A 23,842-nucleotide genomic window follows, 5' to 3' on the forward strand; every position below is an offset into this window, starting at 1 on the left:
GGCCTCTGCGGCATCCACTCTCCTCCCCGCCCGGGGGGGCTGGGCCTGGGGCCCCGATGCCGCCCCGACGCGCCGCCAGCTGGAGCGAGCGCGGCCGGACCTGCAGACAGGCGGAGGGCCCCGAGGGGACACCCGGCACTTTATTAACCTGTCAGCGCCTGAAAGGTCCCGGGCGGCCTGGGGGAGGTGTCCAGGCTGGGGAGGGGCGCGATTTGAGGATTTATACCCCCCTCGGGGCTGCCGGAGGAGGCAGCGTCCGCCCCGCGGCCGCCAGGGCCCCCTCCCCAAATCCTGAATCCGACCCGGGCTCAGCCGCTTTCCGCTCAGGGTCTCCATTGCCAGAAAGAGTCCAAAGTGGTTCCCCCCAGGAGCCCGCCCCACCTGCCGCTCGGCCACGCCCCTGGGAGTCCGAGACCTTTGACCGCCAGCCCCCAGGCCAGCCTGGGACTCCTTGCACTTCCTGCCGGACACCTCTGCTCATCATGGGTCCCCCAGTGGCTAATTCAGCCACCCACCCCCACCTCTGCTCAAACGGCTCTTCCCCGGGCGCTCCCCCCGACTGAAGGGAGATCAGGGCCTCTGCTCCCACCCCCGAATTTTCTCCTGAGGGCCTCCCCCATTTCTTGACCCTGGCGTGCCTCTGCCCCATTAGATACCCAGGGCCCAGGTGTGCCTGGGAGCTGCCAGCAACATTCCTCCTGGTGGGACCACATGCTCTGGGTCCTGGGCAGCAGTGGGTGCTGGTGAGGGAGCTGTCCCTGCCAGGGCCAGTGGGACTGGGGGTGACTTGACCAAAGCCCCTTGGGCTGCCTGGCCGAGGGGACATCTGGGGAGCTCCCCCTCCTCCTTCCCCACACAGGGGACCCTCAGCCTATCCCCCATCCTCTGCTCCGATCTGGTGCCCAGCTCCCCTCCCCCCACTAGGGGCCTGTTCACCCACCCAACTCAGTGCCCTGTTGTCCAGTGAAGGAACAAGAGCCAGGCCTGTGCCCTCGGGCAAGGTTGGGGGGGCCCCAAATTCACTAACTCTCCTTTTATGTCTCCCCTTGGAGGGGGCGGTCACCACTGTCTCCACAGGAGGAAAGCAGGGCTCAGAGGGGGCAGGTCACTTGCCCAGGGTCACACAGAAAGTTAGCAGATGGCTGGGACTGGAATGCAAGTTGGAGAGACCCCCGTGACCACGTTCCTTGAATGTCCTGACTGGTCGGCTCCAGCAGTCCCCCTCTGCCTGCTGAAGCCAGTTCCCAGCTGTGAGCAGCTTTGCTTGGTCGTGTCACCTGGCCACCCCAGCACCCGCCTCTCCCAGGGAGAGGGGGAAGGCCCAGCCCCTCCACCCATGGCTGGACCGTCTGTTCTCTCACATCTTCTTCCAGTGCTAGGAAGCCTGGCTGAGATCCAGGGACAAAGGGGCCCCAGTTCACACCAGGTGCCACCCCTGGCAAGGAGCCAACAACTACTCCACCGGGGCTTCCAGCTTTCAAAGAACAGTCCCCCACTCCCAATGACCCCCTCCGCCTGCACCCCCCAGCATCATTAAAGGTACGGTCTTTCCAACGACTGTTACTGACAAATTTATTGAAGTCCGGGAAAGAACCGATGGTCAGAGAATAAATAAAAGGCAGGGGACGGTCACAAAACCAACAGGTAGCTTGGGATGCAGGCTTGAGGAATAACTTGGATTCACACCCAGCCAGCCTTTGTGTCCGTGGCAGGCGGCAGGCAGCAAAGCATCTGGCGAGGAGGGCAGCGCAGGCTCAGGAGGAGCCCCTGCTCCAGTCTTCTCCAGCGGGGCGTCCAATCCTCTGGCAGTTGGAGCCCGTGGAGAGGGGGAACTGGGGGCTGTTTGGCAACGGAAATTGGGGGGCTGGGCTCAGCCTGGACGCTGAGGGCCTGGGGGCGGCTGTGACTGGTAGGGAGTTCCTTAGGGGCTTAAAGAGTCCACCCCCCCGCCCAGGGTAGTGGAGCCCAGAAGAACGGGAATATCTAGAGCCAGTTGCCCCAGGGGAAAGGGGTAAGGAGGTTCCTGGGGAAGGTAGGAGTTGGTGGCTGGGAGGCCCCCAGAGGGACCAGGAAGGACACAGGCGTGGCCTCCTGCCTGGCCAGACAGGCCAACCTCTGACCTAAAGGTGGGGGGGGCCAGGGGGCTACAGAACTCAGACATATGGAGCCTGGGAAATGAAAGCACAATTAGTATGGTTTTTTTTTAATTTTAGAAATTAAAGCATCTTCCGGCCTGAGGGCTGTGCTGGTCAGGGCAGAGGCCCCAGAGCAGAGTGAAGGCCTGGCCTTGGGGTGGGTGTGTGTGGGTGTGTGTGTGTGTGTGTGTGTGTGTGTGTGTGGCATTTCCTGTTTGGAAACTGCAGCAAGCACTCAGTTAATTGGTCGATAACGGGAGAAATCTGCTTACAAAACAAGGCTTGCTGAGCGGCCACCAGGTGGGCTGGCCCCCTGTCCGAGGAGGAGCTTCTCAGACGGGAGCCTGGAGAGTCCCTCTGCCTAGGGGAGGGGGCTGCGGCTGGGGGCACTCCGCAGAAACGAGCCCTCCCTGAGTCCTCATCCTGTCCCCCGCCGGTGGCACTGCGTCCTGCAGGGGTCCAGGGCTTTGGGACAGGAGAGCTCAGCTCCAGACCCCGCCAGCCAGCGGCCGCGGTGCTGCCCAGACCCCTCGAGTCCGGTGCTCGGCGGAGCCGGGGGTCTCAGTCAGAACTGAGCGTGGTCCACCTCGTCCAGCCAGGAGGCGGGGCTGGCAGGGAAGTCGGGGTAGCCCCCGCTGCTCCCCGTGGAGAGGTCAGAGCTGGGTCCGTTCCCTGCCAGCACCCTCATGGGTGGGGGCCCACCTGGGGCTCCCGAGGGCACGAGCCCCAAGCCGGCATCCGGGTACACCAAGCTGGAGAGGAGGGGCTGGGGGCCAGGGAGGCTCTGCAGGGCAGCAGGCGATGGGGGGACGCCGTAGGGGCTGCCGGGGCGCAGCTCTCGGTACTGCTCTGGGCCGGCCAGGCCTCCGTGCTCCAGCGGGAAGCTGCCTGGGGCCCCCGAGGGCCGGCCCAAGGCTGGGGCAGGCTCTCCCAGGCTGCCGTAGAGGCCGTTGGCAGGGCCCATTTCGACCATGGCTGGCTCATCTGCAGTGGAAGCAGAGGGCGCTGCTCGGTGCCCACCCTCTGCCACCTCTGGCCCCGCTCAGTGCCCCCTGCAGGGGTGACCTGCCCCACGTCACACGACAGGTCAGCCCAAGTCTCTCACCCCCTCCACCCCGAGTTTGTTCAGCTCAATCCCACCTGATGCCTAAGGAATGGTGGGCTCCCCTGGTGGGATCAGGGCCAGGAATAGTCCAGTCAGCGCCCAGGGTTCCAGTACGATCCCAAGACTGCCCAATTATGCAGACAAGTTAAGTCCCAGAGAGGCTAGGTGAGTAGCTTAAGGTCACAAATGCTGCCAAAGAGTCTCTTGCACAAACTTTCTGAGGATGGACATTAAGGGGTGGGGGGTCTTCCTGGTTTGGGAGGAGATAATTGGGTTCCAGAGAGGACCCTCCCCCAACTCCAAGCAGCTCGGACTTTTCATCACCCCAAAATTGTGCTGCCACCTTCCTAAAAATCACTGCAAGTGCCGGGGGGCAAAGTCACAGGCCAGACCCTCCCATGAGGACGAAGCCTGCTGAGGGACAGGCCCTCGGGTCACTGGGGTTCTGTCCCCCTCCAGAGGAAGAGCAGTGGTCCGCAGTGGCCAGACCACAGGGCTCGGGGATGGGGGACCAGGGTCTATAAACGAGAGTTTTACACGTGAGGCTAACGAGGCCAGGACCTACAGGACACTCAAATTTCCAGGCCCCCTGCAGTCAATCAACCCAACGCTCTGCCCCATTCGGGGCTGCCGCTCTGGGCGCCGCGGGTGAGGGGGCCGCTCGCGCCCGCCATACCGGTGAAGGAGACCTCGGCGTCGCTGTCCTGCCCCTCTTCCTGGACGCTGTCCTTGTCCGACTTCGAGCCGCCGCGGGCGCGCTTCATGTTACGGAAATACTGGCCCCAGCGCTGCCTGCCCGCGTCCTTCTTGAGCCTCTTTTCCTTGGCCCGGCGGTTCTGGAACCACACCTGGGGGCGGGGGCGGGTGAGTGTCCGGCGCCCTCGGACCCGGGGCGGCCCTTGCCGGCCAGCGGCTCGCAGGGCGGGCGGGGGGCGCCGGGGCGCTGACCTGCACGACGCGCATGTCCAGGCCGGTCTCAGAGGAGAGCTGCTCGCGCACATGGCGCGCGGGCTTCGGCGAGGTGTTGTAGGCGCTCTTCAGCGTCTCCAGCTGCTTGGCCGTGATGGTCGTGCGCGGCCGCTTGGCCGTGGCCTCGGCCTCTGCACCGCGGGGAGCCGTGAGCCTGGGTCTGCTCCTCCAGCTGCCCAGCGGTCCCACCCCCCCACCCCGGGCGCGCGGACGTCGGGGCCACTGAGGCCGCCGCCGCTGCGACAGCCCGTCTCGGCCGCGGAGGCCAGCGGGTTTCGCGGGACGCGGGCACCGGGAGCGATGGAGAAAACGCGGCGCGGGGCGTCCGGGCCGTGCGAGGGGCGGCCCTGCGGCGGCCTTCTTTAGGGACCCCACGGCCCTGGATCGGGGCGCAGGCGCCTCCAGCCTCGGCCCCTCGCTGACAAGTGCCGCCCCACCACCCCCCGGGTTCCTCTTTGTTCCAAGGGTGCGGGTAGGGCCGGATCTTCACGGTCAAGGATTTAGGAAGATAATTCAGACGCGGAAAGTTAATCCACATAATTCAGACCAACAGCCCTGCGCTCCCAAGGGCGGCGGCCGCTAAGACCCCAGACCCCGGCTTCCCCGGAGCGGGTCTGATACTTGTCCCCGCCACCTCCAGCTCCGGGGCCTGGGGGTGGGGAGGCGCTTAACTTCTCGCCCCGTAGTGAGCGCTTCGCGGAGGACCCTGGAGGGAAGGATCCCTCCGCGGCCGATCCCGACTGGCCTTAGCCCCATTTTGCAGGCGAGGAAAGGGGAGGATGGGCCCTGCCCAGGCCAACCCCGGGGACCATCGCCGCCTCCCACTGACCTCGCTGCTTGGCGGTCTCGTAGTCTGCCTTGCACACGAGCCGGCTGTCCTCCATGAGGTAGAACTCGTCTCCCGTGGCCAGCTGCCGCTTGCACACGACGCAGGCGAAGCAGTGCAGGTGGTACACGAAGTCCTGGGCGCGGCGCACCACCTGCGTGGGCGGGATGCCCAGCTGGCACGCGGCGCACTTGGTCCCGAAGCGCCTGCGGGACGCACAGGGCGCGGCTCAGCGCGGCGGGCGGATAGGAGAGCAGCTAACGCGGCGCAGCGCAGGGCGGTTTCTGGAGGGAGGCTCCCTCCGGGCCCTGCCCCCGGTCGCCTGCCCGGCAGCTCCAGCAGAGCCGCACAGACTACCGAGAAGGGGATCCGGAGGCCCTGGGGAGCACAGCGGTCCTCTGTGCTGGAAGGGGAAGGTGAATCCTGGTAGGCGCCCCATCCCCAGCATTAAGGACAAAAACAAGATAAAAATGAAGAGGGAGTAAGTCCAATAGAGTGCTACAAACTTGGGGTTATCTTTTTAACGACTGCTTCAACGATTCACAAAATTAATTACTTTAAAAAATTGCTAATGTGCTAGCCCAGCTGCCATCGGAGAGGCCCCCGAGCGCTCTGCCTGGGGAAAAGGAAGGGTTTGGGGATGGGGGCTTTCGGGGCTCCAGACTTGGTTATTGTGGGGGTCCGGGGAGTCCCTCAGGGTGGCCCGCTCTCCGCCTCCTTTCCACTGGGCAGACTGCAGCCACCCCTTCCCTCCCAGGCGGCAGCCGGGCTCACTTGAAGAAGTCGTCCTTGCAGTAGACGCTCTCTCCGCGGCTGAAGCAGCGCTCAGCCAGCGGCGTGTGGCAGTCGCTGCACTTGAGGCACTTGCTGTGCCAGTGGCGGTCCAGAGCCTTGAGGATGAAGCGGTCCAGGATGTGCTGGTCGCAGCCAGCACACAGTGGGATGTCTGCAGGCAGAGGAGCCACCAGTGGTCATGGGCACTGCACACAGAGGGAGAGGCCTCACCTTCCCACCCAGCTCCCGGGACCGGGGCTGCCAGGAGACCCCCTTCCCTGCACACCCTCTTCCCCAGCCAGCTTGAGCGGCTGCCTAGCTCCCCAAGTTCAGGGAGTGCATGACTCTGAAGTCCACAGCCCGGCACACAGTTGAAATTCAGGACAACTGAAACTAGGTTTAGAAACATGCCCATGAGCAGGAAGGTGCCCAGGCCATCCCATTAGGTCAGATACCTTCAACCGCAAAATGTTTCCAGTGCACGAAGGACGCACGTTGAGCTCAAATGAAACCCCCGCCCCAGGGGCTCTCTTAGAGGCTGGGCTGGATAACGGGTCCTTGCCGTCACCGGAGGCCAGGCACATGTGGGGCGTGGGGCATCCGCCACCCAGTTGCCCTCATTACTTGCACAATTAAGCATCATGGCAGCTAGGGGTTCCTTGCAGGTGCAGCTGCCTGGCCCCGTGGCCCTGTCTGCAGGCCACCAAAGTAAAAGCTGCTGCCCCACCCCCCGTCTTTGGGCGGCCGTGAGGGTACTTGCAGGCCACCAAAGTAAAAGCTGCTGCCCCCCCCTGTCTTTGGGCGGCCGTGAGGGTCCTTGTGAGTGGACTGGACACATGGACCCTCTGCCCTCATGCTCAGACGTGGATGCCTGAGCTCACAGTAGGCAGTTTGCCCTCCCCACAGAGACACTTGGCTTCTGCTCCCCTGGGCCTGCAGGCCTGCAGGGGAACCAGGCTGGGGAAACGCAGGGAGCCACAGGTCCAAGAGGGGCTTTTCAGGGTGCTCATGGGGTGAGGACTTCTTGTTACTTTAGAAAAGGTCTCCGGAGGGAAGAGAGCCACGAGCAGGAACTGGAACGTACAGAAGTATCGCACCACCTCACCACGCTCACCTCACTGACGGCGGACTCCTCCGGCCCCAGGCTGGCCTGGCAGCGGTGAGAGGGCCGGAGAGGGACCTCCCTCAGCCCCAGGAAACCACGAAGGACGGGGGTCCCGCGTCGGGCAAAACCGTAGCCCTGGGTGTGGAGCCTGGGGATTTGCCGCCTGCCCTGGCCCCCCCACCCCGCGCGGCGGTGGCAGGGCGGCCAGGACACCCGGCACAGAGCTGGTGGCTGGACAGGCCCGCGCAGCGCGGATTCAGCACCGCGGCCCGGACAGCGCCCCGGCCGCGCTACCCGCGGAGCCCGCGTCGGGCAAAAGCCGCTCCCGCCGCGCCCCTCGCGCTCTCGCGAAGCCCTGGCGACCCGGGCCTTACGTTGCATGGCGACTCCGGACTTGGCGGGGTCTCCTACCCTCCGCGCTGGCGAGGCCCAGCAGAGCCTTGCGCCCGCCCGCCGATCCCCGCCGGCTCTCCTGAGCCGTTTCGCCCAGAGCCCGCACCCCTCCCTTCCTCTCTCTCCGCCCTCCCGCCCCTTCCTCCCAGCCCCTGTGGCCACCCCTCCCAGGAACCTTCGGAAAATAAATAAATAAGTAAGTAGGAGACGGATGAGACCCCATGGCCTGGATGTAACCCCTTTCCCACCTGCTCCATCCCTGCTCTTCCCCACCCCTCCAGGGCCGCCTCCATCTCCATCCTGTGGGTCCCGCCTGCTTGGAAGCCCGCGGAGAACCATCCCAGTTCACAGGAAGCCAAGGCGCTGGGGGCGAGACTGGTGCCGCCGGGAAGTTGGGGGCTTTCCTGTAGGAGGACCAGCCCCGAGTGGGCCAACAGAGCAGGTGCATGTGAGTGCAGACACCGAGACCCCAGCTAGGGGTGTTCTACGGCCGGGGTCCAGCTCCACGCTGGCCCTTGCATTTGACTCTCTTCCCCTGGAAAGTGTGTAGGGTCTGGGTGCAGGCAGCCTTCTTGCAGATCCTCCTACCCCGTCGTCACTTGGTCTCACGTTTGCTCTCTGTGCGCTCTCCCGATTAGGGCGAGTATTTCCTGAACAGGTCCTGGGACCCGGAGCCCCCCCCCCCCACTCCCCAGCCTGTGCGCCACGACCAAACACCCGACAACACAGCTCCAGGGGCCCAGAGGCAGCCTCGCTGCTGGGATGTCCAGGCAGGGACGCGCTGTGCTGCGGACCTAGCACCTACTCCTGCCGGCGTTCCCTGGCTCCCGCCGCCTCCGTGGCCAGGCCGGGAAGGGAGCGAGGACCTCTGGGTCTCCACGGGGTCCGCCCTCCCGGGTGCAGCCGCTCGGCCCGGGCACCCACCTCGGCGCAGGTCTTCCCTCCGCGCCAGCAGCGCCAGCAGCAGGTCGCCGCCCGCCGACTCCCGGCCCGGGACCAGCTCCCCGCGCGCCTCCATGGGTTCCCGCCGCCCGGCGCCGCGGCTCTCCGGCCCTGAACTTTCCAGGGGCCCGGCGGGACCACGGCCTCAAAGGCCCCGGGCCGGCGTCTGAACGACTCCCGGCGCTGCTGGGCGCTGCGCCCGCGGGCCGCCCAGGGGCCCGGAGGCTCGGGCCGCGGGGAGGCGGAGCGGCGGGGGGCGGGGCCGCGGCGCGGGGCGGGGCCGGGGTCGCCGAGACGCGCCGGTGGCGTCCGCGGACTCCGCGCGCCTTTGCGCGGAGAACTGCTGTGCCCAGACGCCACCCCGAGTGCCCGGCCCGAGGGCGGGGATGCTCAGGGGAGGAGCCGGGCTGGAGCTGCCCGAGGGCGCTTGACCGGGCCCGGCAGCTTCCTGCCCCGGCGCCGGCTCAGGGCTGAGGCCTGGGCTCGGGCGTGAAAGCCCGCGGGTAGCCTCGGGGTCAGGGAGGGAGCCGGGTCCTACCGCCGCTGAGGCTCGGACTTGAGAGGCTACGTACGAGCTGCGAGGCTTGGTCACAATGTCTGGTCGCATGAGCGCGACCCAACACCCAGGGAGGGTGAGTGCGGCGCCCGAGGGCTCACAGCGAAGCCACCAGGAGCTGGACCCAACCTCAGACCTTCCCGCTCTGAGCAGCTTCTGGGCCCCACCCTTGGAACTGCAGCCCACAGTGGGCGCAGGGAAGCAGGGTGAGTCTCCGGAGGGAAACCCAGTGTCCTCGGCTCAGACTCCAGGATGCAGCCAAGGCTCCAGGTCAGGAGGGATGGAGCTGGGAAAGCCGGGATCCACTCTCACTCCCCTCCACCCGCCAGCACCCCTGCTAGCACAGGAGGAAGCCCCCGTGCCCGATTTTCCCACACCCTGCCCCCAGTCCAAACAGGTGAGCTTGCAGGAACCCACCATCCTTGCAGGTAGAGACGCACCTACCCCAGAGGGCATCCAGCACCTGGCCACAGGCCAGGCCAGCCCCTGCAGTCACCCCCAGTCAGCACACAGCAGTGTGGGCCCCTGGCAGCGCGGGGCATGGCGAGGGCAGGGACCCCGGGAGGCACTGGGGGACTAGAGGTGGACGCCACCCTCCCAGAGGCTCCACCCGGGAGTCCCGCAGTAATGCCCCATCCTCACCCTGCCTCCGCCTGGCCTCCAGTGGCCTGGTCTGTACACTTTAATTTGGAGGCCGGCCTGGAAGGACCTGGGCAGGAAAAGCAAGCTCCTCTTGGCTCTGAGCAGACCCCATGTCTCAGTTTGAGCAAAGCCCCATGCAGCCAGCGCCGGCCCCTTCACTCTGTGCTACATTTGTTCCCCGGGACAGAGTAGGAGCGTGCAAGCTGGGGAGCCGAGCGGGTGCTGGGTGTGCTGGGGTGTCGGCCGTTGAGTGTCAGCTGCTGCAGAGGCCTGCCTGAGAGGAGCCATGTGTGGTCCGACTGGGGAAGGGGCGGGCGGGCCCATGCGCTCGGCATCTGGCCGGCTGACCAACAATGCCTCCATTATTTCCCAACGTCCTTGCGATCGAATGGCCCTTGGGGAGGGCGGTTTAGGCAGTGGGCCGACCCAGGGGTCTCGGTGCTGCGCAGTTGGGCCGGCTGGCGAGGCCCGGGCTGGGCTGTGTGTGGGAGCTGAGACGCGTGGGGTCTCTGGATTTACTCGGCGGCCCTTTCTCTGCCCATCCCCTCCCCACTAGAAATGTCTGTGAGGTCCCTTCTGTTCTTGGGGCACTCTGCAAAAAGCCACGGACACTAGAGCACAGGTCCAGGCTTCCCGAACCATCGCAGGGAGCTCCAGGCCCTCTGCCCACTCAGGGCTCTGCCAGCCTCCCCTCCCCTCACCCCGGTTCCCGTCTCATGTCCCGCCAGAGGTCTCCCCAGACTCTTTCCCTCCCTGCCCTTGGTGTGCTGCACCCATTCCTTCCCGCTGTCCCTCTGTTGGCCTCTGCCGACCCTGCTGTTTTTCCCCTCTGGGTCTTCCTGCCCAGGTTGGAGGCTGCGGGGCAGGCGGGTCTCTTACCCCTAGTCCCGCTGAAGGTGCAGAGAGCGGCGGCAGCGGGGGCCCCGGGCCGATCTCGGTCGCCCTCGAGATCCGTTTCCAGCAGCATCGCGGCCGCGGGGCCAGGCCGGGCCCAAGTGGTGCGGGCAGCGCTCCTTCCTCCTCCTCTGTGACCCACGCCCCCCGGGAGGGTTCGGCCCTCCCCGCGTCCCTGTGCGCGCAGCGTGGCCAGACGCGGGAGCCTCTGGGCCGGGCGCTGTCCGCGGTGCTGAAGGAGGCGCGCGGCCGCCCACCTCCCCCGACCCCGCCCGCCGCCCCACCTTCCCAGGTCCCCGGTCCCTCGGCCCGCCCCACCCCCCGCCGCCAGGCCTGGGCGGCAGCGGCAGCCGGCTCCGCCCTGAGCTCCAGGCCTGCCCTAAGGCTGGGGATTCGCCCCAAGCGGGTGCTCCACCCTGCCGTTCCTGCTCTTTCCTGCTCCCGGCCTCCTGGAAGGCAGCGTCCAGGCCGCGGGCTCTCCAGCCCCATCGGCCTCCAGACAGGCTCCTACTGAGGCTCTAGCTCCAGGTGCTGCCCCGTTCAATGGTCGCTTTAGGCGTGAGGAACTTTCTGCACGCCCGACCTCCCCAACACGCAATGCCCCCAGGTCTCAGGCCACAGCCCCCTCCCACTCCCCCAGGGCAGCCGGGAGGAAGGGCAGCTGGGGTGCCCCCAACAGAAACTACTCAGACAGAAGGATCCAAGGGCCGTGAGCGCCAAGGCCCTGGGTGACAGGGGTTACCGGCTGGTAAGCCTACACCGGCACCACACAGACCGGGCTGGGGGCCAGGGTGCCCGCCGGTCACTCAGTGCCAGCGGCTGCCTGTGCCCTCTCTGGACGGGGGCACAGCCCGGCTGGGAAGGTGAATTCACAGAAACTGCAGCCAAGAGAACTCCCCTGAAGCCACACTCGACCACTGGAGGCCTCCCCACCCCAAAACAAGGTGGGGGGAGGCGGGAGAAGAAATCAAAATAGTTCACAGGGACTTCCCTGGTGGCGCAATGGTTAAGAATCCGCCTGCCAATGCAGGGGACATGGGTTTGAGCCCTGGTCTAGGAAGATCCCACATGCCGCGGAGCAACTAAGCCCGTGCGCCACAACTACTGAGCCTGTGCTCCGGAGCCCTCAAGCCACAACTACTGAAGCCCGCGCGTCTAGAGCCCGTGCTCCGCAACGAGAAGCCACCGCAGTGAGAAGCCTGCGCACCGCAACGAAGAGTAGCCCCCCACTCGCCGCAACTAGAGAAATCCCATGTGCAGCAACCAAGACCCAACGCAGCCAAAAATAAATAAATAAATAAAATAAAATCACTTAAAACATAGTTCAGAACCGGAGGCAGCAGACCGGTGTTGGGCCAAAGCCGTGGGCATGAGGCACACCTGGTGGCCAACTGCAATGCTGGGCATTCAGGCCTGGCGGGAGCGGGGTGGCCCAGGAGAGTGGTGCCCAGGGAAAGCCGAGGTCTGGCAGCTCCCTCACCTGGGCGGGCTTCTCTGGTGCCTTGTGAGCAGGATTTACACCCAGCGCAGTCACCACCCCGTGGGAGGAAGGGTGCTGTCCTGAGCCCACTCCGTCCAGCTCGGCTCCAAGAAGACCATCTATCATTTATCATCGATTTCCCATCTTTCACCTTCCCCCTGACCCTTGGGCCATCTTCCAAAAAGCCTCTGGTTCAATACAAGAAATTCTGGGATTTCAGACGTCCTGTCCATACACCCGAGAAGGGAGAGGAGGCTTCGTCTGGCACTCCCGCCCGACACCGCATCCCTTACAGAGCTAGTTCTCACTTCAAAAGAATTATAATTTTTTCAAACATCGGATTTCTTTATTCTTAAAATGTGCACATTATAGTTTACTTAAATACAAAATGTTCATTTTCCTTGCAGGTAAGAAATTTCACCGACACTTCCATGTCCATTAGCTTCTTTTTAATCAAAATCCTTCCATTAAAAATAAATATACATTTAAATTACCGAACTATTATATTCATTAGTCTCAATACTTACAACTTTAGAAAACAGAACTTAACCCTTGCCTAGAGGGAGTGTCCAGTTCTGAGCAGCGACGGGACGCAGCGCCGTGGGCCACCTCGGCACGTCCTCTCCCTGCCCTACTGCCCCTCAAGCTGCAGTATTATTATAAACTGCGGAAGCCAGCATCGCCCTTCAACTAGGTTCTGTAAAGTACACAAGATGGTACACTTGCAAAATCACCCAGTTCCCACTGTCGAAAGAAACTTCCTTTAGGGGAGAAAAAGACATTCAATACAAACCAAAAGGCAGTTTAATTAACGGTTCTAAGTATTTCCCTTTGGGTTCTCTGTAAATCTGCCCGGTTTTCAAGTTGAAAAGAAACAACAGGTGTCTTCGGTAACCCAGGCACACAACTTAGCCATGAAGACAAGCTCCTGGCTTTTAAAACACAAAGGCTTCCAGGGGTTAAAAAAGTGTCAAACAAGAAGAAACCTCTCACGGCACAGAAGTGAAGAGGAAGGGGCGGCTCAGGAGCTGGTTCCTGCCCAGAGGCCTCCAGACCACGCCTCCCACTGAAGGTGACCACGAAGCTAATGAGAGTTGTTCAAGGAATCAGCCGCCTATTCTCCCTAAGCTGCAACCGTCACATCAGCGTTACGTGGCCACATGGTCAATGGTACTTAGTAAACACACAACTGGAGTGTGGAACAGGCAGAGTGGGAAGCACTGTTACAACCATCACAGTCACACACAGACACACACACACACACACGCACGCGCATGGATACATCTGAGCCTGTGAGACAAACCAACAAAGCCACAAAGGATCTCAAAGGAAATGTTCCCTGCCATAGTTTGTTGTTTCTTTGCTTACATTTTCAGAGGCAAATTTACTTCTAAATGTTTTGGGTTTTACAAATAATGTGTAAAAACCATTCAATGTTAGAAAATTAATCATCGAAGCCTGGGGCACTGGGGCCCTGCACCAGGACCCGTGGTGAAACAGCTTCAGGCCAATGAAGTTTGGCCGAGACCTCTGCCCCGGGCGCCACCGGCTCCCTCACACTGAGCCCTAGGTTCTCACGGGGACTTGCAGGTGCCAGAGGATGACGACACAGGACCGAGGGCGCCTCCAGAGATCCCGAAGGGCAGCCCCCTCCCCAAAGGCCCTCCCCTCCCACAGGGGACGCAGCCTGGGATTCGCTTACAGCCTCTGGTCACCAGATCAACAAGCACAGACAATGCCCCTGAAGACTAGAAGGGCACCACCCTGCCCCACAAACCCGCCGGCCCCCCTTCCCCTCCACACTCTCATCTCCACGTCTGCAGAGCCTGGGACGACTGACTAAGGGGGCTTCCCTACCCCAATCCTGAGCTGCCTTGGCGCCCTGGAGATGTTCTCTGGCTTCAAGGAGAAACAACCAAGCAGCTGAAAAGCACAAGCACGAGTGAATCACTGAGAACACTGGCTTCCAGGAGCAGCGGGAAGGGGAGGCGTCCGGAGGCCCCAGCAGGGGAGGGAAGGGCGTGAGTTTTCTCCAGATCCCAGAGCGAGGCCTTGCAGTCTAGCAACTCGAGGTGAAAGCGGGTGGGAAAGCTCTGCTCGTGGGGCCTGGCCTCCCCACTTCTGTTTTCAGACCTGGAAGAGTAAAAGCAGACAAGGCTTTCTGCTCTAGGATCTGTGAAAGGCGCCACCTGAGGGTCCCAGGAATGCAAACAGTCTCGCCACGCGCCGGGCGCGCCCCCTGCAGGGAGAGCACGTGGGGGAGTAGAAGGCGCCATTGAGGCGACGCCGGGTCCGACGCGTTGACCGAATCCCTGATCTGAAGATTGAAGCCGCAGGCTTTCTGAAGGCGGTTCCACGGTCTCGCCGCGTCCTACACGGACGGGTGGTGATGCCTGACCTTCCACCGCTTGGACCGCACCCGGAAGAAGAAGTACATCACCATCAGGAACAAGGACGAGGCCACGTAGAGCACGACGCAGAGGCTCATGTCCAGGCTGGAGAAGCCCGTCCCCAGGAAGGCCGCCCCCGCCCCCGCCCCCCGGCGGCCCTCGGCCCCACTCAGACTCTCGAGCTTCACGTCCAGCCCCTGGTGCGACCTCTCTGACAGGCGAGGCCTGGGGGGCAGCACGTCGGGGGGACGGAGAGTCTCGGCACCTCGGCCTGCGGGCGGCTGCTCTGGGGAAGCGTGGCCCCCCGCCCGCTCCTCGCCCGTGGCCGGGCCGCCTTCACCGGTGTCTCCCAAGTCCGAGGAGTGCGTGTCCTCGAGGTTGTCGCTGCCGTAATGCCGCTTCAAGAACAGCAGCACCTGGCCTTCGTTCCAGCTGCTCAGGCCCTTGATCTCCTCGTGGCAGGCCGGGCAGAGGTCTGGAGTGGGCCACGGAACCTTGGGGAACTTGGGGTCCTCACTCGGATGGCCTGTGAGGAGGAGGAAGGGCCACCGTGAAGAGGCCTTGTGGCCACCTGACCGCCCACCCCGGCGCCGCGGGCCCCCGTGCCTCCTGCCTGCCCACTACCGCCCTCTCCCTCCACCGCCTCCACTGCGACCGTCCAGTGGGGTCCAGACGACGCTCCCCTCCCACCCGCCCTCCCTGCACGGCTGCCCGCACGGCACCGCCGCGTCCCCCCTCACGCCCTCTGGCGGATTCCCGTCCACACTCAGGCACCACCACTCACCTGGCCAAACCCCGCCCCAAACACCCACACGGGCTGGGCAAGTTCCCAGCTCCACACCCTTGACCTTGCAGCCCTGCTCGAGGTGGGGGCACCTCTACTGTCCTCCCTTCAGCTGCTCCCTCAGCATGCGGACGGGCAGAGGGGACCCTGTCCCACGCCCGCCCTCCCTCCCTCCCGCTCGCTCCCTCCCTCCCGCTCGCTCCCTCCCTCGTTCAACACCCACGGGCAGAGCGCTGCCTGGGCTGTCAGCCAAGGACCCGGGGTGCAAGACCTCGAGGCAGAGCCATGAAGCCCCCGCACTCGCAGCTGCACTTCCAAACTCCTGTTTCTCTTCCACTTGCGACGCGGTGACAGCCCCGGACCCCCGGCTCCCGCAGGCCCCGCTGACAGCAAGCGTGGCCCGTGGCTCCCCGGGCGTCTGGAACTCGCCGACCTGACTTGGGGCCGCCTCGCCGCCTCAGAGTGCTTCCGGAAGCACACGTGAAGGGAGTCAGCCAGTCTGCGGGCCTCCGGATCGGCGGAGGTGCCCCCCTCCGGGCCACTCACCCTGCTCACGACAGGCCGCGCTGGGCAGAAGCTGGAGGGCAACGCACACCACTCAGGGCCTGGGCGCGCCCCTTGGGGTCTGCGTCCAGCGGGGGGTTTGGATTCACAGCCCGAGGCGGGAGGAGATGCCAGAGTGTGTCCGGCGCGGCACTGCACGGACCTCAACCCAGAGGCCGGAGGCGGGACCGAGGGCGCTGGGGGGACACGCGGGGTCTAAGGAGCCACACGACCACACGCGCCTTTCTGGCGCTGCATCTCGTGGGGCACAAGGCGGCGCCCGGACACGGCAGCCTGGCCGGAGCCTCGCCGGCTGCTCTGGGGCTGAGCGCTGCCGGGACGGGGTCACCACGCGGCCCCTGAGAGGGCGGGCGGGCTGGCACCCTGGACATGGAGCGTCTGTACCAGGGCCACAGCGGAAGTGCCTTCACCTGCAGCCAAAGGCGAAGGACAAACCCGGCCAACACGAGGGGCCGCGGCCACGTGACTGGAGCCGCAGCGGTCAGCTCCGAGTCCAAAGAAAAACCAATTCTCTTTAGTGCTTTAGCTGTAAGATGTTTTTATAATACAGTGGATTAAATAAAAACCAATAGTTTAGTGGCATTTTCTATTCATCTCTATTAAGATTTATTTCTCAGTGGATTATTTTTAAGCCTAATTTTAATCTACCATTGATTGAGGAACAGTTTGAACTACTTAACTCTGAGAAAATACATGCGCCCTAGTTTTTTTAAACAAAACCACCCTGAGGAGTTTGGTCTACGGTCTGAGTGCAGGTTTTAACGACGCTAAAATTTTCCTTACTGAAAATTAATTATATTCCAAGTCTTCCACTGTCAAATTTACTCAGGGGCCTAGCGGGCTACCGAGGGGGAAAGACGTTTCCATTTCCATGCAGCCTGGGAGCCCTGCAGTGAGAGAACAATCTGGAAAGCCAGGGACTGGCAGCTGGGAATGGCTGTTGTCTCTGGCAGCTCCCTGGCCAATGTCACCAGGAAACTGACATCTGGTCAGGGCAGACGACCCGGCCATGAGCCCCGCGGGCAGGCAGGCTGGCACGAGGCGGGCAGGCAGAGTGGCGGCAAAGCTCAGGTGCCGTCCCCGCCGCCCACAGCTCGGGCTTCGCGCCCAGGCACGGGCCACGCGGACTGGCTTCTGCTCACCTGCCAAGCGGCTGTTGACCACGTTATGCTTCTTCCAAAGCCAGAGAATTGCCTGGTCCGGGGTTTTCACAGAATCCATCGATTCCTTAGCCATCTCCTCAAAATGCTCACCGCATTCCTTACACCCAAAGAAGACGTGAACGTACCTCCTGATGGTCTGCAGCACCGCCTGGGGGTCGTCTTCAAAACCTGCGGAGGGACCAAAGCGTGTCGGACTATTTCCACTAGAACCGCAGGGCCTGGGGTGGCGTCGGGGGGGCCAGGGACGAGCTGAGTGCCTGACACGGGCCACGGGCCAGCCCCCTGGGTCCTCGCACGGACACGGAAGAAACCAGCTCCTTCCCAGACGCCCGCCGCGACCGCAGATGGCTGCTTTGCTGCCTCGACACTGCGCCAGACGCGCGCACCCCAAGAGCAGACAGCCACCTGTGTCCGGCTGCCGGAGCCACTCCAGGACGTGCGCTGGCCCTCAGGAGAACGAGCCAGAGGCCTGGAGCTATTAGGTCTGCCAGGAGCCCCTAGCCCCACGCCCAGAGGTCCGGGCTTGCCCCAGGCCTGAGTCCCATGTGCAACTCTTCCTGCCCTACAAGCAACCCCAGAGGCTTGTGCCGGGGCCGTGGCAGCCACTCATTCAAAATTTGCAGTTGTTTTGCTTTGAAATCCTTGCGAAACACAAGCCCGAATAGGAAGCAGGCCTTAGGAAGAGCCTCCGGGCTTGCTGCCAGCCCCGCCCTGTGGCGGATCTTCCACGAAAGGGGCAGCGACGGTCACGGGCTGGTCGGCTGCTGGGGCTCCCTCTGGGAGCGACAGGGTGGCAGGCTGGTGAAGGTCTGCACTCTTTCAAAGAGGCCGAGCCTCTCCGTGTGAGGAAACCCTCCAGCATCTACCAGCCACACAGACGGTTTTCACCACCGGGTGTAAACACAGACCCTAACAGGAGGACATGGGTGCCGAGTAAAGGCCCTGGGAGTGAGGGGCACGACGTCTGAAGAAAGCAATCCCCCCAAGAGCAGGATAACGCAGCCTGCAGTGCGCTGAAAGGAGGACCCCTGAGGACGGCAGAGGGGCAGCAGCACAGGGCTGGACCAGAGTCCTGTCCAGACAACTAATACGGGGGATTGGGCGTATGAATAAGAGACTGTGAGATTACAACAGATTACATGCCAGCATTAAAAGAAATCCAGCAAAATAATTGGAAAAAAAAAAAAGACATGGTTTTGGAGACTGAGTCCATCTTAACAGCAGGCCCTCACGAGCGACCTCTCTCTGTGGCCGGTGCGGTCCTGACGCTCGTCCCCACGGCCCGGGAAGCCGGCCCCGCCCGGAGAGCCCTCGTGGGCCGTCAGCCTCAGCAGGCCTGCCCGTGTCACTCAGAGGAGGCCCGAAGCCGCACCCCGCCACCTGCCCCTGGCTCCCAGTGTTTCCCAGGGCGGCCAGCGGGCACCCAGCCCTGAGGCCACGTGCACACGCGGAGCCCTCCCTGTCGGCCGGTGCTACTCTCCCAGCCGCGGGCCTCTGGCTGACATCTGCCGCGCCCGGCGGGGTAATCCTCCTTCCCGCGTCCCCCACCGAACCGCTGCACACTCGGGCCGCCCTAATCTTTAAAGTGGGCAAGAACCATAAACCCCTACCTGTGGGGGATTAGAGGCCGCGGCAGGCTTTTAGTCGATGGGGTTTAAGCATGCAGTAAGGAGAGGAAAGACCTTCCAAGACATAATCCGGGTCTCGGTCTGACCCAATTCCTTCGGCGTGACACAGGCCCCTCGGATATTGCTGCAATTCACGCGACGAAGAGAAAGAACGCTCAAGATCTCTTTGTGTGCTCTGTCATCCTGCTGCCCTCACTCTGCCGGCATCGGTTCTGCAGGATTTTATAGAGCGTCCCGGTGATGACCTCCTCCCTGCTGTCCCCACCGCCTTCAACGTGTCTCCCTGTTCTCAGCAGAACTTTCCGCACAACTGAGGCTCACGTCTCAGACGTGGGCTCCCACGCCGTGGCCGGCGTCCCGCCAGGCAGCGCTGAGGCTCTGATCTCACTTGCTGTAGGGCTCCCGAGCTTTCTCCTGAACACACCCTACGTGTTCTTCTGTGTGACTCTTTAGAGAATTTTCGATTGAAAGCCCACCTCTCCCACTAGACGCCGGAGGAGTAGAAATCTAACGTCACCTGGAGCAGAGCCGGGGGTGGTAGAGATGTCTGAAGATGCCACATGCCCCTCTGCTGCTTCTCCCCGACAGGTGGCCTCTATCTCCCCACCGTGAACCTGGGCTGGATGAGACTGTCTGAGCAACAGGCTGTGGCGGAAGTGATGCCCAGACCCCAAGGCCCCTCCCGGATGTGGCGATGCCCCGTGGGGAGCTGGTGCCACCCGGGAGCCCGACCTTCTGAGTTGAGACCAGTCAGCCGCCGCCAGCTGAGCGAGGCCGCAGCTGAGCCCGTCCAAAGAGCCGAGCCCCAGAGCCATGAGCAAAAACCTGGTGGATGTTTTAAGCCACGGCGTCTGGGGTTCGTTTGTGACACAGCAAAAGGTAACTCTTAAAAGAATTTTACATTTTTACTGGAAAGAATATTGGACGGTGTGGGTCCCGAGACTTCACTTTGACTTAACACAGATGTCAGTGAACCCGAATGATTAAAAAAACAAAACTAGGACTTCCCTGGTGGCGCAGTGGTTAAGAATCCGCCTGCCGATGCAGGGGACACAGGTTCGAGTCCTGGTCCAGGAAGGTCCCACGTGCCGTGGAGCAACTAAGCCCGTGCGCCACAACTACTGAGCCTGCGCTCTAGAGCCCACGAGCCACAACTACTGAGCCCGCATGCCACAACTACTGAAGCCTGCACGCCTAGAGCCCGTGCTCTGCAACAAGAGAAGCCACCGCAATGAGAAGCCCGTGCACTGCAACGAAGAGTAGCCCCTGCTCGCTGCAACTAGAGAAAGCCTGCGCGCAGCAACGAAGACCCAACGCAGCCAATACATAAATAAATAAATAATAAAATAAAATAAAATAAAAAACTAAAGGCAGATCTTCCCATGGCTGCCAGGGGCCTGCTTAAACTGAGAGGCATACACACAACACAGTCCAGAGAGGATCCGAAAATCCAACACGTTTTTTAGCGCTTCGTGTGGGATATAAACGTGGTCCCACCTCCTGCAGCCACGTCTGTGTCATCCCCTCCCCTCGTGGGCTTAGTGGCTCACTTCTAACGAACGAACATGGCAGAGGTGACGGACTTCACACCACCGAGGGCCCCGATGAAGCCGGCTGCCTATGGGGAGGCCACACGGTGAGGAAGGATAGCCCCCCATGTGGGGCGCAAGCGTGGGGAGGGCGTCTCTTCCCCACCGTCCCGGGCCAGCACTCTGCGCCCAGGGTCTGGGAGACCTGAAGCCGAAGGCCCTGGTCAGGCCACACCTGAGCGCCCGCCCCACAGACGCCGTGAGATAAGGAGCGTGCGCTGCTCCAGGTGACTTGTTAGAAACAACAGGTAACCATGCGCTTCTCCGAATGTGTTTCATTTACTCTCCTGTTCTTTAAAGCAAAGAAAGAGGCGCTGACACCGAGAGGCGTTCCTGGCCAGCGCTCCCTCACCCCGCCCATGACTCATGTCCCAAGGGTCAGCCAGGCACTGGTCATGAGGGAAGAGGGTGGGGACTTGGGCCCCGGCATCCCGAGCGGCACAGGGGCTGAGCAGACCTCCAGAAAAGGTGCTCACCTCCACCCTCCTTAGCGTGGACCCCGGGCACCCTGAAGGCGCGTTACCCTCTGCATGAGCTTGGGACGGCTCCGGCAGGCAGAAGCGCAGCACCTGTGTCGGGTGGCCCAGGTGGAGACAGCTCACCTGTGCCGTCCAGCGCTTCTGGATGGGTCCCAGCTCGAACAGTCAAAGTGTGGAACAACTGCCACAGAGAGCACGTGTAGCCCCTCAGCTCTGGTCGGCTTCCTTGACATCCAACCCACTTTATGTGATTAGTAAGGAATATTCCAGAAATCTGGGGGGGGGGGTTAGAAAAAAAATAAGAGATAATTGAATTTTTAAAATTAAAAACAGTTGGTGGCGGACTTCCCTGGTGGCGCAGTGGCTAGGAATACGCCTGCCAAAGCAGGGGACACAGGTTCAAGCCGTGGTCGGGGAAGATCCCACATGCCGCGGAGCAACTAAGCCCGTGAGCCACAACTACTGAGTCTGTGCTCTAGAGCCCGTGAGCCACAACTACTGAAGCCCGCGCACCTAGAGCCCAGTAGCGGCAACTGGAGAAAGCCACGCGCCGCAATGAAGACCCACCACAGCCAAAAAAAAAAAAAAAAAAGTTGGTGAATGTCCTCAGTCTTGATTGGGCAGTGGTTACACAGGAAGCACGTCTCTCAAAACTTCAACTGTACATCTCACCATGTGTAAATTTAAATCCAATAACGAATAAATGAGAGAAAAAAAAGTGTCTATTTTACTAAAGGAGTTCTCAAAATATGGAGATGTGGCCCGTTCTTTTCCAGTCTTTGGGGAGAAGGGAAGAGTTCACCTGTACCCTGATGAAGCAGCACTAGGAAGCATGAAAGACACCCATCTTTTTTTAAAGTTAGAATTAGTTACAAGGAGATTTATAGGAGAAGACTAATAACAAAAACATTCAATTGTCAGGCAATTCTCCACGTGAATGAACAGGATCTTCACTTTACAAGCAGCGAGCCGAAGGCCGAGGGGCTGCAACAGCCCAGAGGCGGGGCTGCGAACTGCACTCTGCGGGCCTCGGCCCCTCAGTCCCCCCCGGGCGACTGCACAGGCCCGGCCCCTGCAGGTTTGAGCCCCCGCTCTCGGCCGCCTTCCCCGTCACACGGCTCAGGTCCCATGGAGCAGAGGCCGAGGCTAGAAACCGGCACCCACAGGGCTGCTGGAATCAGACCCCAGGGAGCCTACGCCGTGGAGCCTGTGGCCGCAGACGCTGGCCCAAGACCCTGGCTGCACGCCAGCCTGCACGGCAGCTCGACCCATCGCCTTTATTCACTACTTTTTTAGGTGTGAAATCTAGACGAGTTTACTAAAAATTAAAACAGAAAACAAACCCTAATGCTACACTGCCTGACAAAACCCCCATCGTCTCGGTCGGCCGTCTGTCCCAGACCCAGGCAGAGGTAGCTGGAGGTTGCTGTGGAAACCGGGCGGCAGAACCGGGGAGGGAGACTGGCGGCGCATCGGCCGAGGGCAGGTGCGGGGTCCCCCAAGCTCGTCGAAGGGGCTGCCTCACCCGCATCTTGTTGTTGACCAGGTCAAGGACGGCGTCGTAGGGGATCCTGTCCAGGGGCAGGCTGGCCAGCCACTCCTGCAGCGTCTCCAGCAGCTTCCTGACCGGCGGCCGCCCGGGGAACAGCTGAGCAGGGAAGACCACACTCAGGGACCGGTCGGGAAGCGCCCTCCACGGCGGGGCCTCCCAGGGGCGGAGACCAGGCCTACCCTGACCTGGACCCACCAGCTGGAGGGAGGAAGTGTCTCCAATCCACCCAGGCTCTGACCGGAGAACAGGGGTGGGGGGTTTCTGGAGGAACTAGTTTCCCCAGAACACAGACGAGGGGGAAACCCGCACTGGGCCCCATTCCTGCAGCTCCACAGCCGCCCGGCACCTGGGACACAGCCGCTCGTCCTCACACCCGGCAGCCACTTCACGACGCCGGACCACACGGCCGCCGGGGGCCTTATTTATCACGTTGTCAAGGGCTTGTGGGCCTTTCTGAAATCACTGCCTACTCATTCCATGCGCCTCACGGTAATGCATGCTAATCCCACCCGCTGTCCTTACACACCCTCGCCTCCCCCTCTGCCAACTCTGACTGTCAGACTATTTGGAAAAGGTATGCACACCCCTGAGGCGTCCATGCAAACAAGTGCCATCGCTGGTTAACTACACGTCGACACTCAGGCCACGCTGGCGGCCCGGGAAGCCTCGAGTGCAAGGATCCCAGCGGTCCTGCAGTCCTTCTGTGGGGAGCTTCGATTAGATGCTGCCAATGAAATGTGCACATTCAAGGCTGAAAGAGCTCTTAGAAACCTGGGCTGAGGCCTTACTAACAACGGTGCTGAGACAGATGTGGGTGCCTCAGCTGCAGAAACATCGCATCTTCAACTCTGCAAAATCTGGGTTTTTCCAACGTTGCTTACAGAGCACCATTATCAACTGACCAGCATTTAAAGTTTAAGTAAAGGGTAGAAAAACTATTGAGAATAACTTATGCTGATCTGACTCCCAGGCTCTGCCCACGTGTGGAGCCCTCCAGCGCAACACGGGACTGGAACGGGGACGAAGACCGCGAGGCACGTGTGGAGCAAGACCCCCGTCCCGACGTGGACGGGCAGGCGGGACGCGCGTAAGGGGCGGGGACAGCGGGAGGGCTCTGACCTCTGCGGGCGCAGCGTGAGGAGAACTGTCTAAACAGTTTCCGTTTATTCATTTGAAACAAATCAGGTGACTCATTATTCCCTTAAACGTAAATCCTACCTCCTGAGTTTCTTCAAAGATCTTACAACATGAGTAAACTCTGACCAGCGGAAGCGCTGGCTGCAAAGCACCTTGTCAGGGACGCACACGGCACACGGCACACGGCACGCGCGTGGCAAGGGAAACCTTTCGGAGTTAAGCTTCCTTATCTCTCAGGTAACAACAGGTGCTATGAAGGTGGCCTCTGGAAGCAGACTTCTCCCGCGGCAGCCAGCGCAAGACCAAAGGTGACCAACGGCGGGCCAGGCGTGTCTCGGGCCTGGGCTATCTCAGAGGTCAGAGAGCAGAAGGGCCACGGCCAGGGCTGCTGGGCCAACAGAACAGGGGCCCAGGTCCCCAGGGAAAAGGGATGACCGACTGCTCCAACCTCTGCCCAGCGCAGGGGCTCTGGGCCCAGAAAAAGACCACAAGCCTGGACGTTCAGCGCTGGAGCTAAGAGTTCTCGGCAGGAACGTAAGCCCGCCGGCCGCTGCCCACTAAACGTGAGCTGACACAGCAGCCGCCACGTGCCCCACCCCCAGGGCCCACCCGCCACCCGACAGGACACCGCCGGCCGCAGCCATCTCCCTGCCCGGAGGCCCGCCCTCCCCACCTCTCCTCCCAGCTCCCCGACGCACAGGCCTCCCGCCCACTCCCGCTCACTCCCCGCTCGTC

At 62.2% G+C, this 23,842-nt stretch overlaps 2 protein-coding genes across 3 annotated transcripts in view; both read right to left on the reverse strand.

Annotated features, from left to right (window-relative positions):
• Positions 1-2,344: 2,344 nt before the first annotated feature.
• On the reverse strand, positions 2,345-10,414 carry LHX3 (LIM homeobox 3). Of its 2 annotated transcripts, none has more exons than XM_036856054.1 (6): positions 10,327-10,414; positions 5,810-5,981; positions 5,039-5,241; positions 4,189-4,340; positions 3,917-4,088; positions 2,345-3,119 (listed from the first exon to the last, which is right to left on the reverse strand). In XM_036856054.1, exons 1-6 carry the CDS (start codon positions 10,412-10,414, stop codon positions 2,701-2,703), a joined length of 1,206 nt encoding a protein of 401 aa, XP_036711949.1. In that variant the 3' UTR covers positions 2,345-2,700. The 2 variants fall into 2 exon arrangements, with proteins under 2 accessions (XP_036711949.1, XP_036711947.1); XM_036856052.1 differs by lacking the exon at positions 10,327-10,414 and adding an exon at positions 8,232-8,415.
• A 1,748-nt stretch (positions 10,415-12,162) lies between these two features.
• Positions 12,163-23,842, reverse strand: part of QSOX2 (quiescin sulfhydryl oxidase 2) — a 29,098-nt gene continuing 17,418 nt past the window's right edge. Inside the window, exons 9-12 of the mRNA XM_036856211.1 lie at positions 21,944-22,066; positions 20,542-20,692; positions 16,702-16,890; positions 12,163-14,737 (exon numbers count right to left, since the gene is read on the reverse strand). Coding sequence (XP_036712106.1) covers positions 14,193-14,737; positions 16,702-16,890; positions 20,542-20,692; positions 21,944-22,066 — 1,008 coding nt within the window. The 3' untranslated portion in view covers positions 12,163-14,192. The remainder of the gene's footprint in view (positions 14,738-16,701; positions 16,891-20,541; positions 20,693-21,943; positions 22,067-23,842) is intronic.

Source organism: Balaenoptera musculus, chromosome 6, assembly GCF_009873245.2.
Source record: "Balaenoptera musculus isolate JJ_BM4_2016_0621 chromosome 6, mBalMus1.pri.v3, whole genome shotgun sequence".
In the NCBI taxonomy this organism is placed as follows: Eukaryota; Metazoa; Chordata; class Mammalia; order Artiodactyla; family Balaenopteridae; genus Balaenoptera; species Balaenoptera musculus.